This window comes from Mauremys reevesii, linkage group 9 (genome assembly GCF_016161935.1).
Source record: "Mauremys reevesii isolate NIE-2019 linkage group 9, ASM1616193v1, whole genome shotgun sequence".
Taxonomy (NCBI): Eukaryota; Metazoa; Chordata; order Testudines; family Geoemydidae; genus Mauremys; species Mauremys reevesii.
This window is the reverse complement of record NC_052631.1, coordinates 82115619-82133348: the sequence shown is the minus strand read 5'-3', so window position 1 is coordinate 82133348 and position 17730 is coordinate 82115619. Positions and strand designations below refer to the sequence as shown.

At 40.8% G+C, this 17730-nt stretch overlaps 1 protein-coding gene across 5 annotated transcripts in view; it reads right to left on the bottom strand.

The window, feature by feature from the left end:
• The window catches only part of LOC120371756 (myotubularin-related protein 8), a 48255-nt gene that overhangs the window by 19697 nt on the left and 10828 nt on the right, over positions 1-17730 (bottom strand). For 4 of the 5 annotated variants that reach the window (XM_039487944.1, XM_039487943.1, XM_039487945.1 and 1 more), the window contains 9 exons: positions 15976-16104; positions 13120-13254; positions 10880-11012; positions 8818-8927; positions 7512-7637; positions 4840-4889; positions 1922-2122; positions 1359-1487; positions 242-368 (listed from right to left, as the gene is read on the bottom strand). In XM_039487944.1, coding sequence (XP_039343878.1) covers positions 242-368; positions 1359-1487; positions 1922-2122; positions 4840-4889; positions 7512-7637; positions 8818-8927; positions 10880-11012; positions 13120-13254; positions 15976-16104 — 1140 coding nt within the window. Of the gene's footprint in view, positions 1-241; positions 369-1358; positions 1488-1921; positions 2123-4839; positions 4890-7509; positions 7638-8817; positions 8928-10879; positions 11013-13119; positions 13255-15975; positions 16105-17730 lie in introns of all 5 variants that reach the window. The other variant, XM_039487950.1, reaches the window with a different exon arrangement.

The following is a 17730-nucleotide window of genomic DNA, read 5'->3' as shown; positions in this document are numbered from 1 at the left end:
ACCGGTGAGAGAATGTGACCTATTTACTCTTTGGTCCCTCTGATCTGAGGGAGTCAATTGTAATTGGGTTGTAAATGCCAAGTAAACAGATTACCTAGATATAGTCAAACAAGTGTTGGGATTCCATCCTGCGTTGATTTGCACCAGTCACCTAGAGATATATGGCTCCACTATCCTAGTCTCGGGCATATTTGCTCAGATCATCATACAGTTTTGTACATAATCCATGTGCAGGACTCACGTTTTCCAGGTCAGCTGCATTATCCTCTAACTTCATCTTCTGGCTCATGCAGTTGAGGAGATGGTCCAACACGCACTGCTTTGGATGCATCCCTTTGTCAAAGCGGTTATACATTCCACACCAGAACCTCAAGGACAGAAGGAAAGGGAATTAAAAGATCTGCTTGTACTTTGTTGGTTGTGACAGGGAGCAATTATTGTTCCTGTTTAAAGAAGAGATTTTCCACTAGTTCAGGGTCCACATTTACTTAAAAACCTAAAATCCTAGGTTTAATATGTCTAATATGAAGACAAGTTTTCATGAAGCTTTAGAAGGGTTCAATGAAAAGTTCTGAGGATCTATATATGCTTCGCCATGCCCAACATGGTCCAGAGGATAGGGTACCAGATAAGGAGGAGACTCAAGTTTGCTCTGCAGTGGATTTGCACTGTGAGCTTTTCAATTAACGTATGTGCCTTTAACTTTTCCCATCTACACCCTCATTTCCCAAGTACCTTGACTCTGCAGTAACACTTAGCACTTTGAGATTTATAGACTGAAACAGCATTGTGCACTAGTGACTGAGAAACAGGAAGTGAAATTGACCAATTCAGTTGCACAGTAGTGTCCAAGGTAAATAAAGATGAAAAACAGCATACATAATAAAAAATCCATTCCATTTTATAATAATTTCAGCAGCAACAGCATACTTCTGTGTATCAGCAGCACTTTAACACAAGAATATGTCTGTTTTTTTAAAAAATAACTATAAGGAGGCACTATCTTTAACAATAATGTGTCCACTCTCTCTAAGGAAAGCTCTAAGAGTTGAAGTGACAAGGAATTTGGAAAACTACTCTGCATATATTTTAAATTATTCTTATTTTTTCCTGTAACAGGGAGGAGGCTAGTTGCAGATCAAATATTTAAAATAATAGTATTTGCACGTATTTAGTGGTTACCTGTCAATTTCAAACGGCTTTACTAGTTGGAAAGCATAGTTATTCTCATTTTACAGACGAGGAAATGGAGGCACGCAGAAGTCAAGTGATTCACCCTAGGATGCATGGCAAGGCATTTTAGTTATCACTTCCATTCCTGTGGAAAAAAAGTGTCCCTCCTCCAATAAGTGACTTACTGGAAACTGAAAGGTAGAGTGTTTGGCTTAAGTTCCTTGTAAGCTGTGAATCCCTTATACAGAGGATTCCTGAACTCCTGCTTCTTCTGTAATAGGAAAGGCCACAGGGAATGGGTCTTCTCAAAAATCCTGTCAATTACAAAAAAAAAATCTAATCACTAACAGTTACAAACAGTGTTAGTATAATTCTGGCTGCACTGTTCAGGATTTGAGTAGGGCTGCATAGAAGATATTTATCCTTTCTATAGTGCAATTAGTGTGCCTTACAAACACAGACACACACTCCAGTCCAAGCCCTGGGTAGCTGATAATTTAAATTAGACAATGGATGGAGTAAAGTGAAGGGGAATACATTGACACCTGCAAGTTACTGTGGAGTTGCTATTTTAAACATGGAGTTTTTGGAATACATTCTTCTCTATACATGAGATTAAGTCTTTCACACTGCAGAGCACGTGCAAGAATTAAGAGAATTTTCCCCTAACCTTGATTACCTTTCCAATTAAATTTTAAAAGAGATTGAAGAGACTTCCAGACCTTTGCCCCATGAACTGCCAACTCACTTCAGAGCCTCCCGTTCCCTATAGCAAGTCCCAAGGAAGTTGCCAAACTGGCAGGAGTAGACGTGGTCATGGATTTCGAGAAGGAACCGCTCATTGAATTCAAATGCACAGGGAAACTGCTGCATGAGCTGCCAGACACATTCAGTGAACTGAGTGAAGACAGGGGACACTTCCTTTAGGTCACCATCCAGATGGCCACACCTGGAGAGTTAGAAAGAAAGCTACAAGGTTGCATCCTAGAACATTCAACAATAAGAGAAACACTCTGACCATCATATGACCTGAATATTTACCATCTCTCAAGGAGAGGTGACCCCAGTGCTAGGCCCCCAGTAAGTCACTCTATATCAGGGGTGATCAAACAGGGGGTCACGAGGTTACTACATCGAGGGTCATGAGCTGTCAGGCTCCACCCCAAACCCCGCTTTGCCTCCAGCATTTATAATGGTTTTAAATATATTAAAAAGTGTTTTTAATTTGGGGGGCGGGGGTCACACTCAGAGGCTTGCTGTGTGAAAGGGGTCACCAGTATAAAAGTTTGAGAACCACTGTGTACGGTTTAGGTGCCGAGACAGCCGACACTGAAGAAGAGAGTACTATTGAGGTTATCAGTACTGAGGTTGGAAGGTTCTGGGGCACATAACTGAGGCATTTGGTAGCGAGGGCACCACAGTCCACCAATTTAGTGGGTATCACATGTCCTATCTTGGAGGTTGATACTAGTACACTGGAAGGGTCCTGACAAATGAGTCTGTATTGTGAATCTGATGACTCATGTCTCAGTTTGCTAGGTGCCAAGGATGGCAATCTGTGCCTTGGCTCATCTCTGGAGTGGTCATGGAAGACAAATGGGGCCTCTAGGTACAGGTGGCCCAGGAGCTCAAGGTGCAATCTTGGATCACCAGGACACTGAGAGAGAGAGAGAGACTGACCAGATGGCTGAGCCCTAGCTACAGCCCTCCTCTCAGCATCTGAGGAATCTTGTATCAATCTCAAGGAAGAACAGCTTCAGACAGGCTTCCCTTACTCTGAGTGCATTTGGAGAAAGTGTGTCAAATAGAACACTGTTCTGTGAGGTGTCCATCTCCAGTGCGGAATAGGCACTTTGAGAACCCATCATTAATAGGCAAAGAGTCACACTAAGGACCGATCTTAAATACTGGTGATTTAGTTTCTGCCATGAAGCTAGTACCACCCCCATCCCTCCATACTAATAAACTTATTTAATTAAAATATATATTTTGCCAATGGGTGACTAGGCATGTAAAAAACTTCACCATCACCAGTGCACAAGGAAAGGGCAGATACTGCATGGGTTCCATCTTGCTGCCATGGGTGGTAAGAAAAAACTGAGGGGTGGTTGGGCCTGTTCCGCACTTTATGCCCTCGGATGGAGGGTGCGTAGAATCTAGGGCACAGGCAGTGGCTTCAACAGACATTGCTGGCCAAAATAATTCAATTTGCACACAAAGACTGGAATCCATATGGACTATCATCCAAAGAACATTATAGCTTAGATGAGGCTCAGAACACCTCATATCATTTTGCAAAATGTTTGCTAGCTAAGGAAGGATTATTTTTCCTTTCAATATATCCAGAAACAAAAGGACCAGAATAAAAGCGGGATCATAACAGTTTAGCAAAGCAGGCAATTCTCCTACTATGGCACTAAATATTCCACACTGCCAGGAAAGCCAGTGGGTTGGAAAGGGACACTGCCTTCAAATCTACAGAAACAAGTAGTGACTTTTGCAAGTTTGCCTGGGGCAAACAAATTGTTCAATACTATTTTTTCCAAGCTAATGGCAACATGGTCTCTTGCTACAGAGAGCAAGCTGAACACATACAGGGGACAAAATCACAGCCTGAACTCCTTCATTCCATCTACAGTATCGTGCAGCTAGCCAAATTACAAAGGGGAAATTCACCTTCCCATGAAACATCATGCACCAGCCACTACTAAAGGCAGAATAACCATCTCATCCTTTGTTCCTAGGCAATGATGAAATTTCACTCTTTCCTAAGAACTTAACAAAGTGTGCAAAAAGTAATTTAAAATTTATTCTGTCCTTCCTTTATAATACTGGTGAAAGTCACATTTAGTTTCCAGTCTTAGAAAAACAAAAGGTGAAAACAGTCCTTCCCACAAAGGGAATAACTGTGGGATGTGTTTGTTTGGGCTGCAATTCATCTTTGGATAAGTCCTTCTAAGGTAATGTTATGTGGATCTCTAAATGGGCTTTTCTTCCAGTGTCTCTCACACTAAGAAAAAATATTTATTGACTATAGTATTAAACAAGAGTATTTTCATATTGAGACAATCATTAAACAAAGTTCAGTTCAGTACAGAACCTCAGTTCTTCACCATTTAATGTTATAGAATAAGACGACTATTTCTTCCTAGTTTTAGTCTGGACCAAATAAATCTCTGTATTTTTCATTTGTTAATTAAATTACCATGCAGACAAGTAACTGGACTATCAATTAGAGAGAGTAACATTTTTATAAACCCATGGAAGGCAAATCTTACATTGGTTAATACTAGAATTGTGGGCTGAAGTTAAAGCTGCAAATAATCTGTAAACGTTTGTTGGGATTTGCCTCCAACCCTGGTCAACACAGAAGGGCATCAGAGGCCAAAAAACCCTCCAAAACGTGACTGTTTCACACACAGTATCAATGTAATATCAACCCATTGCATGGATGGAGAAATGGAAGCACAGAGGTTAAATAATTTGTTCACCATTTTGTAAATCAATGAAAGAATATAGGAAAACATGCACAAAAGCCAAGAGTTGATGAATCCCTAAGGATTCCAATGGAAAAAGAGTAAATGCCCCTTATGCTAGACACATACAGGTTGCAGTTTACCTTCATGCCTTCGCTCCTGTTACACCCTGAGTATAATCTGCTTTTACCTGTGTGAGAACTTGTGGCCCATCGCAATCCATTCCTTTTCTATTAGAACCTTCAGTTTCAAAGAGAGAGAAAGTAAATGAAAAACTACTAAGTTGCTTGGAATAAAGTGAAATGATGCCTTAATGCCACAGAATTCTCGTAGCTAAGCTTAGTTGATAGTATCTGTCATACCCTGCATATTTATTAATCAAAGGTTGATGAAAATTATAGGATGATTTATGGAATTGGAACTATGCTCCATCACCAGTATTAGATTATTGCTGGGATAGGATGTTATTCTGAATCTTAATAGTCCTGTGAGAATCTTTGTGCTGTCACTTTGTTGGTGATTTTGCTTTATTAATACATTACTACCCCCAGGAGACAAGTAAACCCTTTCAGAACATAATCCCACAGACCAGATATCTGGACATTTTTTCTTGAGGTATATGCTAAAACCATCACTGTTTATTCCACTACACAGCTATTTCATTCTGAAGAGACCCAAAAATACCTTGATATTCAGTGCAGCAAACCAGAATTAAGAAAATTTTATTTTTAAGAACATATAAATGGGAATGTAAGAGTATATCATCAAAATTTATTAATTTCTGGCCTTAAATGTAGCTGGATTTACTTAATTGAGATGTTTCTATTTTACCTAAGTATGAACCTGCATTTATCAAAGAAAATGTATGGGAGCAGTTTAGCAACGACATTTACAGCAATGCACTGAATAAATGAATTGGTGCCTTAAAGGCATATCTTTTAAGACTGTATTACATAGTCAGCCAGAAGTCATCATCCAGGGATTTAAAGAGCAGAAGATACCCATAAACTTACATGCAGTATTTCTTTGGCAAACATATTATTTTGTTTGTTTTAATAGTTTCAGGATCTTTTTCAGGTATTTATTATATTCACCTAGGAATGACTAGTTTTATGATTTGTAAGGTACACTTTGGATGTTAAAAAAATGTATTTTATATTATATTAGCACCTGATTCTGATCAGAACCCACTGTCACTGCAATATCGTACTATGTACCAGGCTGATCATGCTGAGGGCTCATGTTCCAATATTATTTATTATTTGTATTAGCATAGCACACAGGAGCCCTAGACCTGGATCAAGACCTTATTGTACAGATAAAAGAATGTTGCAGCAGAATTTAGCAGCAAAAAGTACTGCAGTTCAGCAACAAGCAATCTGTCCAGGATTTGACAAAAAACAAGTTTTTTTGAATTGCTTTTTTTTTTTTTTTTTTGGCTAATTTTCAAGAGCTTTTCCATATGGGTTAGTAAATAAAATGCAGGCAGAGATGCATGCAGGGCAGCAGAGATGCATTTACCATGACAAAACACACAAAAACAACAAAAACAAAAAAAAAAAAAAATGGATGAAATTCACAAAAATGCAGTGTTTTAACAGCTGTGCCTGTGGTTTAAACAGTGACTCTCTGCACAGTGACATTCCTCAAAACAGAAACAGATTGTTTAACATAATGTTTACTATAATGCCCTCCCAGCCTCTTTGTAAGCCTCCTTCACCAGAATACCAGAAGCAGAGGGCCAACTGGTGGGGCCTGCCACATCCCAGCCCACGCCAGCCCCCCTGCCCCCCCCGCAGCCCCTGCCCAGGAGGAGGCCCAGCCCCCCCCCCCCCCCCCCCCTCCTCTCCAGCCCAGGCTCAGCTCTCCAGCACAGCAGCTGCCACACCGGCAATGCTCTGGCTGGGGCGCAGCTGAGCAGCAGCCAGCAGCAGCGCTCTCTCTGCCTGGCCTCCTGTGGTCTCTGTGGTGTGGTGGTGTGGCTGGGCCAGGCCAGGCAGCTGCAGCCAGCCAGTGTGCCAGCAGGCCAGCAGTGCAGCAGCAGCAGAGGGGAGAGGAGGAGGAGGGCAGGGGGGGGTGGGAGTGGGGGGCGGGGGGAGGGGGGAGGGGGGGGGGGGGGGGGGGGGGGGGGGTCCAGGGGAGAGGAGGGGGAGGAGGGGGGGCAGGAGTCCGGGGTGGGTCAGGGGGGGGGGGGGGGGGGGGGGGGGAGGGGAGGTGGAGGGGGCAGGGGGGAAGGGGGGGGGGGGGGGGGGAGGGAGGGGGGGAGGATGGTTGGTTGGTTTTTGAGAGCATTGGCCTTGTGAACCCAGGGTTGAGAGGGCAACTGGGGGGGGGGGGGCAATATGGGGCTGGTAAAAAGTAGTGCAGCTGGGGGCTGTGTGGAGGGGGCTTCCTCTGACCTTCCAGTTCTAGGAGACAGGTATATCTCCAATTATAATAAAAAATAAAAAAAAAAAAAAAAAAGGAGGGGGGGAGGGAGCCACAACTCTCTCCCTCCCCCCCCCCTATACACTCTATAATTAACGAAACTGTGGCCCTCCTCAAAAAAAAAGGTTTGCCCACCCCTGTCCTATACGCATGCACATCTTGCTGAGATACCTCATTAGCGGTTCTCTTATGGATGTGCAGGGATATAGAGATTTGAGTCATAAATCATGTACCAGCTTTTTGTACCCATGCTACTCAGAGCAATTATAACTTAATATATAAATAACTTTGCTTCTGTAGGTCACTGACACTCTAAAAAAGTCTGCTGCTGAAAGTGATCTAAAGAGCTTAATCAGGGCTTGTTTACATTCCAAACCACTTCACAAAGTTACAATGCATATTTCATTTTTAAAACCAAAGCATTTCTGTTCTTACCATGAGTCCTTTAAATGTTCTATAAAATGGGTCTAAGAGGAGGCTAGCCAGTGAACAGACTTGAGCTGTACGATCCCACCCATCTGAGCAGTGGACTAAGACACTGGCTTTTTCTTCTTTCACTGCCTGCCAAGACGACAATAAATCAGAACACAATTTAACAGCTTGGTAGTTGTGGTAGCTAAACAATCCCCTTCATCTCCCAAAGTCTGATTTATCTTTAATAGAGAGTTACCAATCGGTACGTTACAGAACAAATACAGAAACATGGCCCTCACCTCTAAAAGTTTTCAATTTAACTTTAAATGTTACCTCCCTCCTGATTGTGTAACAAACAGCAAGGAAAAGTCAGGATGAGGAAGGACAGAGATTTCAGCAATATGAACATACAATTACTCAGCATGTATATATTCATATCCATATCATCTATATTTGTATTTGTTGCTGACACTTCTTGTGGTCATTATAGGCGAAGAAATCTTAAAGAAGGATGTAAATGAGGAAAGTTCACACCGTCGCTACCCTGGGACTGGGAATTTTTCCAAGGAAAATTAGGGAACAGAAAAAGATCATCACGCAAAATTCCTCCCATATTTGTGTCTCTCTTCCTTTGGACTGGTAGCAGAAGATGAATACAAAATCATTTCTCTTTTTAAAAAAAATCAAGAGAAAGGAATTCACAATGGAGCAACCCAGAGAGGAGAGAATATTTATACAAGGCAATTGATTTCTACCAATCATTTCCTGCATTCCCTTTGAGGTTAACGAAGAACTGTTTGCTGCAGCAAATTTGCTCCTTCTACTTGATCTGCAGAAAAGTCATGCGCCTTACAATAGCCCATAGAAAAAAGAGGCCTGTGTTAAAAGTTCAAAATTATGCCATCCCTGTAGCATACAGTGACAGAAGATGATAAATGCACGCAGAAAAACCCTCACTTAAAGCACCACAATTTTTGATAAATAGTGAAAGTGTTAAGAAAAGTTATGAGTTGTTTGCAATATTAAATTACACATCAGGGCACCTAGGCATCTTTTTTAAATTTTTCAGACTGAAGTAAAATAAAATTAATGCGGACAAATGAACAATGTTGCTCGTTAGAATATACTGGATAGGTCACAGTTTCAATCCACGTAGGAAATCACTACATTACAGTCACAGGACACACACAAAGAGAAAATTAGGTCTCCCAGTTCTGTCTTTACTATTGCAGGCTCATTTTCTAGTGTTAAGTCCAAGCTAGTGTTAAGTGTCCAAACAATGGGGCTTCCCCCACGTCTCTTGGGTTTCTATTGGGGAAAGTTATACCTTAGCAAGAAAGACCCCAGCATCCATTATAGCTTTAATGTGCCGTAACCAGCCTGAATTCTCCAGGCCAGTAAGGAAGTCACTCATTGAGGGAGATTTTGTTTCACACACTGAAAACAAAAACAAAAGAATTAGCTGAGATTTCTCAAATAAAATGCACAGTAACCATGATTTTTTCAACCTCCTCCCCTGAATAATAGTGAGAAAGCTTGGTTGATCCTGAAAGCTAATGTTCTCTGAATATTGAAATACAGGAATCAATTTTGTCTCTTTAAAGAGCTCACACACTATGGATATTGTGTGTGTTTACACACAATTAAAATTCTTTAGCTTGCGGAGGGCTCTAGCATTTAAGCCTGGAGTATCGTTTCCCTCCTCCTTTCACCACTATAATCAAAATCTCATTTCAAAAGCGCTCTCTCCAATCAAGGCAAGTGATTAAGGTGTTATGTGTTTACCCATCCCTTCATTATAGGACATCATCACACATATTCAGACACCACCAGCATATAATCACGATAAGAAACTGACTAGAGAAAGACGTGGAGTTCTAATTTCTAGAGGTAAATGACTTATCTAACCTTGAAGAGGGCTCAGATAATATGTTGAAAAGCTTATAATGTTATAGTTCAATAGTTCCTCAGCACCTGTGAGAGACACTATCATTGTCAAGGCCTTCTAACCAAGGGGATAAAAAAGGAATAAACTAGCAGTTATTCTGCTTTTTCACCCACTCCAAAATAAGTCATCCAGCATGGGGTTCTCTAGACTAGAGAAGTACTCTTGCATATGCAAAACCCTCTGTCCTGTCTAACCTAATTTTTCTCCAAGGCCACTATCAAACCATGGATCCTACCAGACCAGCTGACCTGGGCATCAGCTATTTGATCAGTCCATAACATTACATTGCCAACTCAAATATTAACCTCCTATATATTTTGAATGACCATGTTTGTACTATATGCCTCCTGATACTAGGCAATGGGACAAGAGAGAAGGACTTATAGTATCAGCTTCACAACGTTCCCCAGCCTCTGCCAGCAGAAGGATGTTAATACTATAGTTAATAAACCAGCAGGAAGTACTGTATCAATATTCTCACTCTTCTCTTTCATCACTTAGGGTCTGAGTCCCTTTTCAGTTTTACACCAGAGCAGCTCCATCTACTTCAATGGCACGGCTCCCAGTTTACACCAATGTAAACAAGAGGAGACTCAGGCCCCTAATCCCCACTGGTCCAGAAGAGTGTCCCCCTCAAATTCATCCCAAATCCCACATAGCAGTGCAAGACCCTAAAAATGCGCACTCACATTTAAGAACAAATTTGACTGAAGAAGTTAAAAACAAATGAAAAAATAAAAATTACGTAGTGCAAGTTGTTAACTCTCCTGCAGGAGAGTTCTGAAACCTAGTCTCTCACATCACACAGATTGCTCATACCAAAATAACCCAAATAAAAATAACTTATTTCAATTGCATTTCAGTATTTCATAAATTAAACTATAATCATCTTAATGGTAAAAGGCTATGATCTTCTTACTTGTTTAATTGTTTTTATTTTTGTATGTGGTTAAGAGATTGTTTACATTCGATTACATAAAATTTGCTAAATATTAGCTTCTATTTTAGATGCATGGTAAAACTGAACACAATGCCTCTTATCAGATCCTTTTTTAAAGTATGCAGTATTGTTGCAGTCATGTCAGTCCCAGGATATTAGAGAGACAAAGTGGATGAGGTAATATAGTTTTTATTAGACTAACTTCTGTTGGTGAGAGAGACAAGCTTTTGAGCCTACCTAGACCTCTTCTTCGAAAGCTTGTCTCTTTCGCCAACAAGTTTTTAAAGAACATTTTAACATCGGATAAAATACTGTAACACTCTGAGCCTTTTCTATAAGCCGAGCACAAAGCCAGGTATTTACTCTCCTAATCTGTTTTCTATCCCATGCCCCAAAGCGCGCACACAGTTGTGTACACAGGATTTGTCTATTGTGGAGTGCGAGTTATGTTAATAGGTGGCAACCAACACCACATGGACCAGTCAAAGGCAAGTGCCATACCTTCCAAGAGTTTCTGCAAGCTGCTCCGCATCACGTGGATGTTCTCTATGCCGATGAATTTAAAGTGAATGTTGTCATAGTTATCTTCATTCTCATAACCCTTACCAGCAGCTCTGTTTGCCATGGCATTTAACTGTAGAAATCAAGTGACAAAAAACGCATAAGCAAACCTGGCTCACAAATGTTTTTCATCTTCCAGAACAGCAGATATCGGGCAAAGCAAGTTCACAGAAGTGCGTGGTGGGGAACATTGTTTGCTTTGTTTATTTTTGCCCATGAATTGTTTCCAATAATTTTACTAAAATTATGTGTGTGCAGTCAACTAACACTAGGCAAAGGCCTAAGAAGAACTTGGATGCCAATTTCAAGCTGCCTAACACAAGGTAGTATCAAAAGCTTGTTTAACCACAGAAGTTTGTTATCACAACTGAGATTCATTTTCTCTTTTTAATTGAGACACTAGAAAAAAGCAACAGATAAAAGCAATAGTTACATATGAACACATCTTTCACCTAGCAGAATATTTTTATAAAGCACCATAAATAATAAAAGGATTCCAAAGCATTTTACGAACATACAGTTTGTTTCATCTATCACTAAAATGCAGCCAACTCAGAGGTGGAACATGGCAGCTGTTTATCAGCAAACAGCAACAATGTGCAAGTTTACAACAGCAAGAATACAGTACTCAATTGAAGTTGCAGGAAGAAGTTAAGGAAAAGGGAAGTTGATTATCCAGAATGGAATTGAGCCAGTCCCATACAAAAGTTACCATAAGATCCAGAATGGCCACAAGTGGACAGGACCTCAATTTTAACTCTCAATCCCAAATCCATGGATTTTGGAAGCGGAGTAGTTTGCCTCCATGGAAAGGAATGAGATAGAGAGATTCAAATACACAAGCCTAGTAGCACAGAGTGAAAATAAATCTAGGTTATTTCGTTCTACTTAAACAGGTTAGACACTGGTGGGATGGAGAAACAGGGCTAATTATAATCTCCTCCCTTGCCATCGAGTGGATTATCACTAAATAGCCATTAATTTAATCATAAATGTTGATGGAACACCTGTCAAAGTACACGAGAGCCACACAAATGCCAGATTAATGCATTATGATCAATGTTACTACAAACAAATGATTATGGAACAAACAGCACAACAGAATTAGCTCTAGGAAACACCATACTCAGCAGCCGAAGACTTGCTGAAATATCCTCTATGTTTACATGGAGGCGACACCTGATTTGCACCCTTTTTGTCCCATTTCCAGTCAACTACAGGTAATGCCAATACCCCTAATAGTAGATGAGCTCACTATTTCAGATTCAAAATGGCCAGCAGTATATTAGCTGCTGCTTTTTTTTTTGTAGTTGTAGAATATGCAAATACCCACGTTCCAATTTCCTTATGCCTAGAACTCCTCATGAATAGGTCCACAGACATCTCACCTTATTTTCAAGCTATTTATGTCTCAAGATGTAATCATTAGATGTTTCAGTGCAACTTCAGGCAAACATTTCCTGATCGCCTAGGTCAGAACTATTACTGAGCAAACATCCCAGCATTGACGTTTTAGCCCTGAATTGCCATTACTGAGGTAAAAGTAACTCCATATACTGTAATGGCAGGTTTCACAGTGCACTAGCAACTTTTATTCTCACCAGTGCAATATTAATTAAAATTACTTCTATGTCAGAAAGTTGCAGGAACTGCATTTCTTCAGACTTTATGAAACCAGATAACCCTTGAATGCCACTGTGCCTCCCAACCATACCAATACTGGCACTTCAGACTTGTACAACCAGTACTTTAACTCCCCTCTCCATCTCAATGATGGACTTGGGGCCTAACCGCTGTACTGGAACACATTCCACTATCTCAACCAACCACTAAAGTTCATTAAAGTTGGGCTACTCTTAACTTCTGATAATCTAGAATACTCTAGGAATGAGTGCCCCTATGGTCACCACAGTTTGATCACGCATAAACGAATGGGAGGAGGTGAGACATTAGGTCCAAGCACAGCAGCTGGACACTGAGTTTATCATTAAGGAGTGGTGAGCTGGACAGCAGTTCCAAGGGGAAGGAAGGAGTGGCCTCTAATGTCCCCCACCATAGTTTTAGCAAAGCTTCCTCATACTATACTAGGTTAGAGATCTGAAAACCATGATCCATTGGAAGCAGTGTTGACATAACAGATGTGAACTTTAGGAACATCCACAAATCCCATTAAGTAATACCTTTGGCCTTGTGTCTACAACATACATGAAGGGACTCCGCGGGTTGGCTTGTCTAATTGCCTGCAGCATCTGTTCATCCTCCAGACAGCGAGCATTGAACCCAGAGAGAGGCTGGCTACAGCGACATATGGCAGCCTGAAACACACAATAGTTTACTGTAGAGAAAAGATCAAAATCAGGAATATTTATTGCTCTGAGGGACACACTAAAATTGTTGGGGATGCTTCTAAGCCTGGTCTCTGTTTCACTGTAAATCTTCCGTCAAGTGGACAAATCAGTGAAAAATTCCAGCTCATGCTTCTAATGAGCTTTGTGAGTCTGAAGTAGGTTGTACTTCTATGGAGACAATTATCCATCCTCCTCTCAAATGCATTGCTCGTCTGCCTAATGACTCCTATCTGTTGTAATAATTGGGCCTCCAAATTTACCTTAATTGTGCACTCAACTGTTAAAAGTATATGGAAGTTCATAAAATGTCATAACCTATAACAAATGTTGATGGGAAAAGATGCAAAAGGGAGATAGAACTGAATTAGTCTAAACAAAAAGGCCAAGTTGATATGATTCAAGGACTGTGTTGAAATGATGCTTGCTAAAAACAGAAGATATGGAGCTGGAATTTAATGAGCCAAAGCTTGTATGTCCGATATTATATCAAAATAATGAGGGCGTGACATACTATACTTTGGGAAAGTATCGGTATAGAATTGCAATACTGCATATAAAGCATGCCATGTGAGGTAGCAGGGGAAAGGTTATGATCAGCTGAAAGACATTGTTCTATCTAAATATGTGTATCACCAATGCATATGAAATTATAAGAATTGTGTTGTATGGTTTTCACTCAAATATGCTGTGGGTGTGGGAGACACCCAAATACCAACTGTCAATGACAAGAGAGGTAATCAACACCCGGGTGGGTGCTGTTGAACAGACATCACCAATCACTGTCTGGCAAGGGAGCTACAATGCAATGACTCACCTGCACTGATGAAGTGGTGAACCAATTAATAATTTAGCTGGGTGTGGGGCTCCACATGTGGTTGTTCTGCTGAGTGATAGCAGCGCCTGGAGGGGTTTGCTGCTTGTCACTAGCAAGGCATTGTAAGAGACGGCCCAGGCTGGAGAAATAAAGGGGCACAGCGGTCCCATTGTCCCAGGCTGCACCCCGGGGATCTCGTCACAGAGGGGATTGGCTATTCCACCTATCACTCCCATTTTGGGTCCTTAAAACAACGATCTTGTGAGGAAAGTACTAAAGGACCAAAAATGAACAACAGATGGAAAGAACAGAGGAGACTACTGGAGTGAGCTTCAAATCATGGATGCCACTCCCACCATTTCCTGGGACTCCGGGCCTTCACCATCCTGATCCTGAGAGGCGTCCTGATCAGAAGGGGCCGGAAAGAGAGGGACTGAGGTGACGCTATCATCTCTACCAGCTCCAACTGAATCCCAACTACCACGTGCAAAGATAGTTATTACCATCTTCAATACCATCTAAGAGACTGTCAAACAAGGGGACTTTTCTTTCTAAGCCTCGACTTTAACAGCAGCAGCATCTCCAGCCCATCTCAACTAACTTCTCTTTTCCCCAAAAAGACAGTTACCACCAGCTTCGATTCCATTTAAGAGACTGTCAAACAGGGGTTTTTCCTTTTAAAAACTTTCCCAAGCTAAAGGGAAGAAGGGATGCTGTGAAGTATTAAATAAGGCTTTAATTTTAACATTTCAAATGCTTTAATTGTTTTTCCTTCATTTCTGTATCTTTAAGAAAAGGTTAAAAGGATTTTTAATTGTGTGTTTGCCATGCTACCAAGCAGGCTGAGGTCTCCAATATAAAAGCCCAGATATTGTTTAACCCTGTTTAATGTTGGACAGTGACTGGTTTATGTTCACCTTTGGCCCATTTATTCTAATGCATACAACATATCCCAACTGTTGCTGTCCCCCGTCCCCCTTATCTACTCCCCTTCTCTTGCTCTGACTTCCTCTCTTCATGACTTTAGTTAGCTGTTATTAATCCACACTTGTAGCAATGCTGATCTTGACTGTACACTTGAGTAGTTTCTGACAACACAACTCCATGCAATTGTTGTGTCAAGGCAAGCTTCCTTAGGAAAGCACCTCAAGCTTAACAATTTAACTGTGACAGTATTTTGCTAATCTCTGTGCCTGAAACAATGCTGAAACAACAAAGCTAAAAAAGCTGCATTCTACTCTTCAGTTAGAACAAACTTCACTTATTCTGAGCTAATACAAAAAAATAGGGATTTGTTCCAAGCAATTTCCTCCTGTTCAAAAGTCAGAAAATTTAGCTGAGTTAAGCTACAATTTGTTAAAGATTGTCCACTGTAACTAACTTAGTAGCTTACAAACCCAAAAAGGCATTTCTTACAATTGGTCAAAGTGAAATTTCAAAGAGAAGGTTTGAAAGGATCATGCTTTTTTATGCTGGCTTAGAGGACAAACTTTGCCAAGTCATTGTTTTATTTCGGGAAAAGGGGAAAGAAAGTAACAAAAAGGGTCTCAACTTCTGATAGCTGAAGTTGTGTTTGTTTAGAAATGTCTTCAAATGTATAAAACAATAGTTACCCTTGCATATCCATTCCTCATAGAAGGATCTTAAGTGCTTTAAAAACAATTAAGCCTCAACTCCTTATGAAATAGGTCAGCATTACCCATATCTCATAGATTATACCAGGTCACCTAGCAAGTTACTGGGAGAGATACAACTCCTGGCTTCTGTTGTAACTCCCCCAATTCTTTTAACAACTTGATCACATTCCTTCCATATATTAAAGCTGGGTGGGCAGCAAGAAAAATAATGAGACAAGCAGAATGTGCATAACTAACATTGTTTTCTTTGTAAAGGTAGGAAAGCACTGGGATGCGCCCTCTGCTTCTGAACTTTGCACTTCCAAGCACAGTTGCTTTATTAGCAGCCTTTGGCACCACTATTTCTGGAGGGTACGTGTTGCAGACCTAGAGTACAAATGGGGGGGGAAAATCCAAATATTAAATTATTTGCCAGCTTGATATTAAGATGCCTGAATAATCATTAAAGATTTGTTACTTAGCTTTAATAAACAGTAATCATGGATCAGCTTGATATACAACCAAAATTAATCTTTCAAAAGATTGAAACAATGAATGCTGTTTTTCAGACATGTGAAACACTATCATTAATATGGATGCATGAAATTTTAAGTATACTTATGATATATTAATTCCAATTTGTCCTTGAAGAAACAAGATGAGCAATTCATAAAATAGTACGGTTATGCTAATAAAATGCATCTTCTGCAGGTCATGGCTCATGTAGAAGCAAAAACTAGAAGTGAAGAAAGGTTGTTAAATTAAATAAAATAACTCCCCCCCCTACCACCACCACCAATGCCCAGTGCATCTTGGAATGTGCTCCAACCACACAGGGTGTATACTCACAATATGCGAATAATTTTCAGCACCCAAAAATTTTAAGGCTTGGAGTCTTTTCAGTGTACACTTCAGAGACAAACTATTCTCAAAGCTGGGCTTTACTTAGATTTTGTTGTTTTTAAACCTAAACTGGAAAACCCTAGAGGAATTAAAAATAAAAAGATCCCAAATGAGAGTTACAACCGAAGCCTAAATTTCAAAAGTGACTAATGATTTTGGGTGATCACCTTCAGATGGCTGAAGAGGCTTAATTTTCAGGAAGTGCTGGGAACAACCTTTCAGCGGTCCCAAGTTGGGCATTCAAAAACTGAGGCACCAAAAATTACTGGTCACTTCTGAAAATTTAAGTCCGTGTTCCTTGGTGGATATCCATTGCCTGGTGGCAGAAGTATACACACAATTTAATAGACTGCCACCTTTCTCAGATTTGACTGCTTTGTCTTTTAGCCAGGAAAGGGATCTTTCCATGTACCGTTTCCAAAGAAATAGAGAGAACATTTTAAAGCAGCTGTCTACACAACTGATGCTTAAAATCTTTCTTGGCATAAAGCTTGTTGGGTTTAACTGAGCTTAAAGAGAAGAGAGAAGAAGGCAACTGGCAATAGCAGCTCAGTAGGAGTGGAAGAATCAGGGATTTAGGCACGTTTTTTCTGAGCCCTGGTTTACACTTGGGGGGGCAGGTGGGGAATCGATCTAAGATACGCAACTCCAGCTATGAGAATAGCGTAGCTGAAGTCGAAGTATCTTAGATCGACTTACCTCACGTCCTCACAGCGCGGGGTCGATTGCTGCCACTCCCCCGTCGACTCCGCTTCTGCCTCTCGGCAGTGATGGAGTTCCAGAGTCAACAGCAGAGCGATTGGGGATCGATTTATCACATCTACACAGACGGGATAAATTGATCCCCGATAGATCGATCACTACCCGCTGATCTGGAAGGTAGTGAAGACCTGCCCTGAGAGAGGATTGAAACCAAGTAGAGAACAAGCCAGTTTTACTGCTTTTGTTCTTTTCTCTTTGCTCCCACCTGAGAAGGCAGAGTGGTTCCACTGCTCTTCCACACATCAGATACCCCCCTGGGTATGTAGATATGGGGAGGGGGGTTGGGGAAGTTCCCTTTTACCTAGGGAAGCTAAAGGAATCTTAGTTTCCTGGTGAGTTAGTTTGATG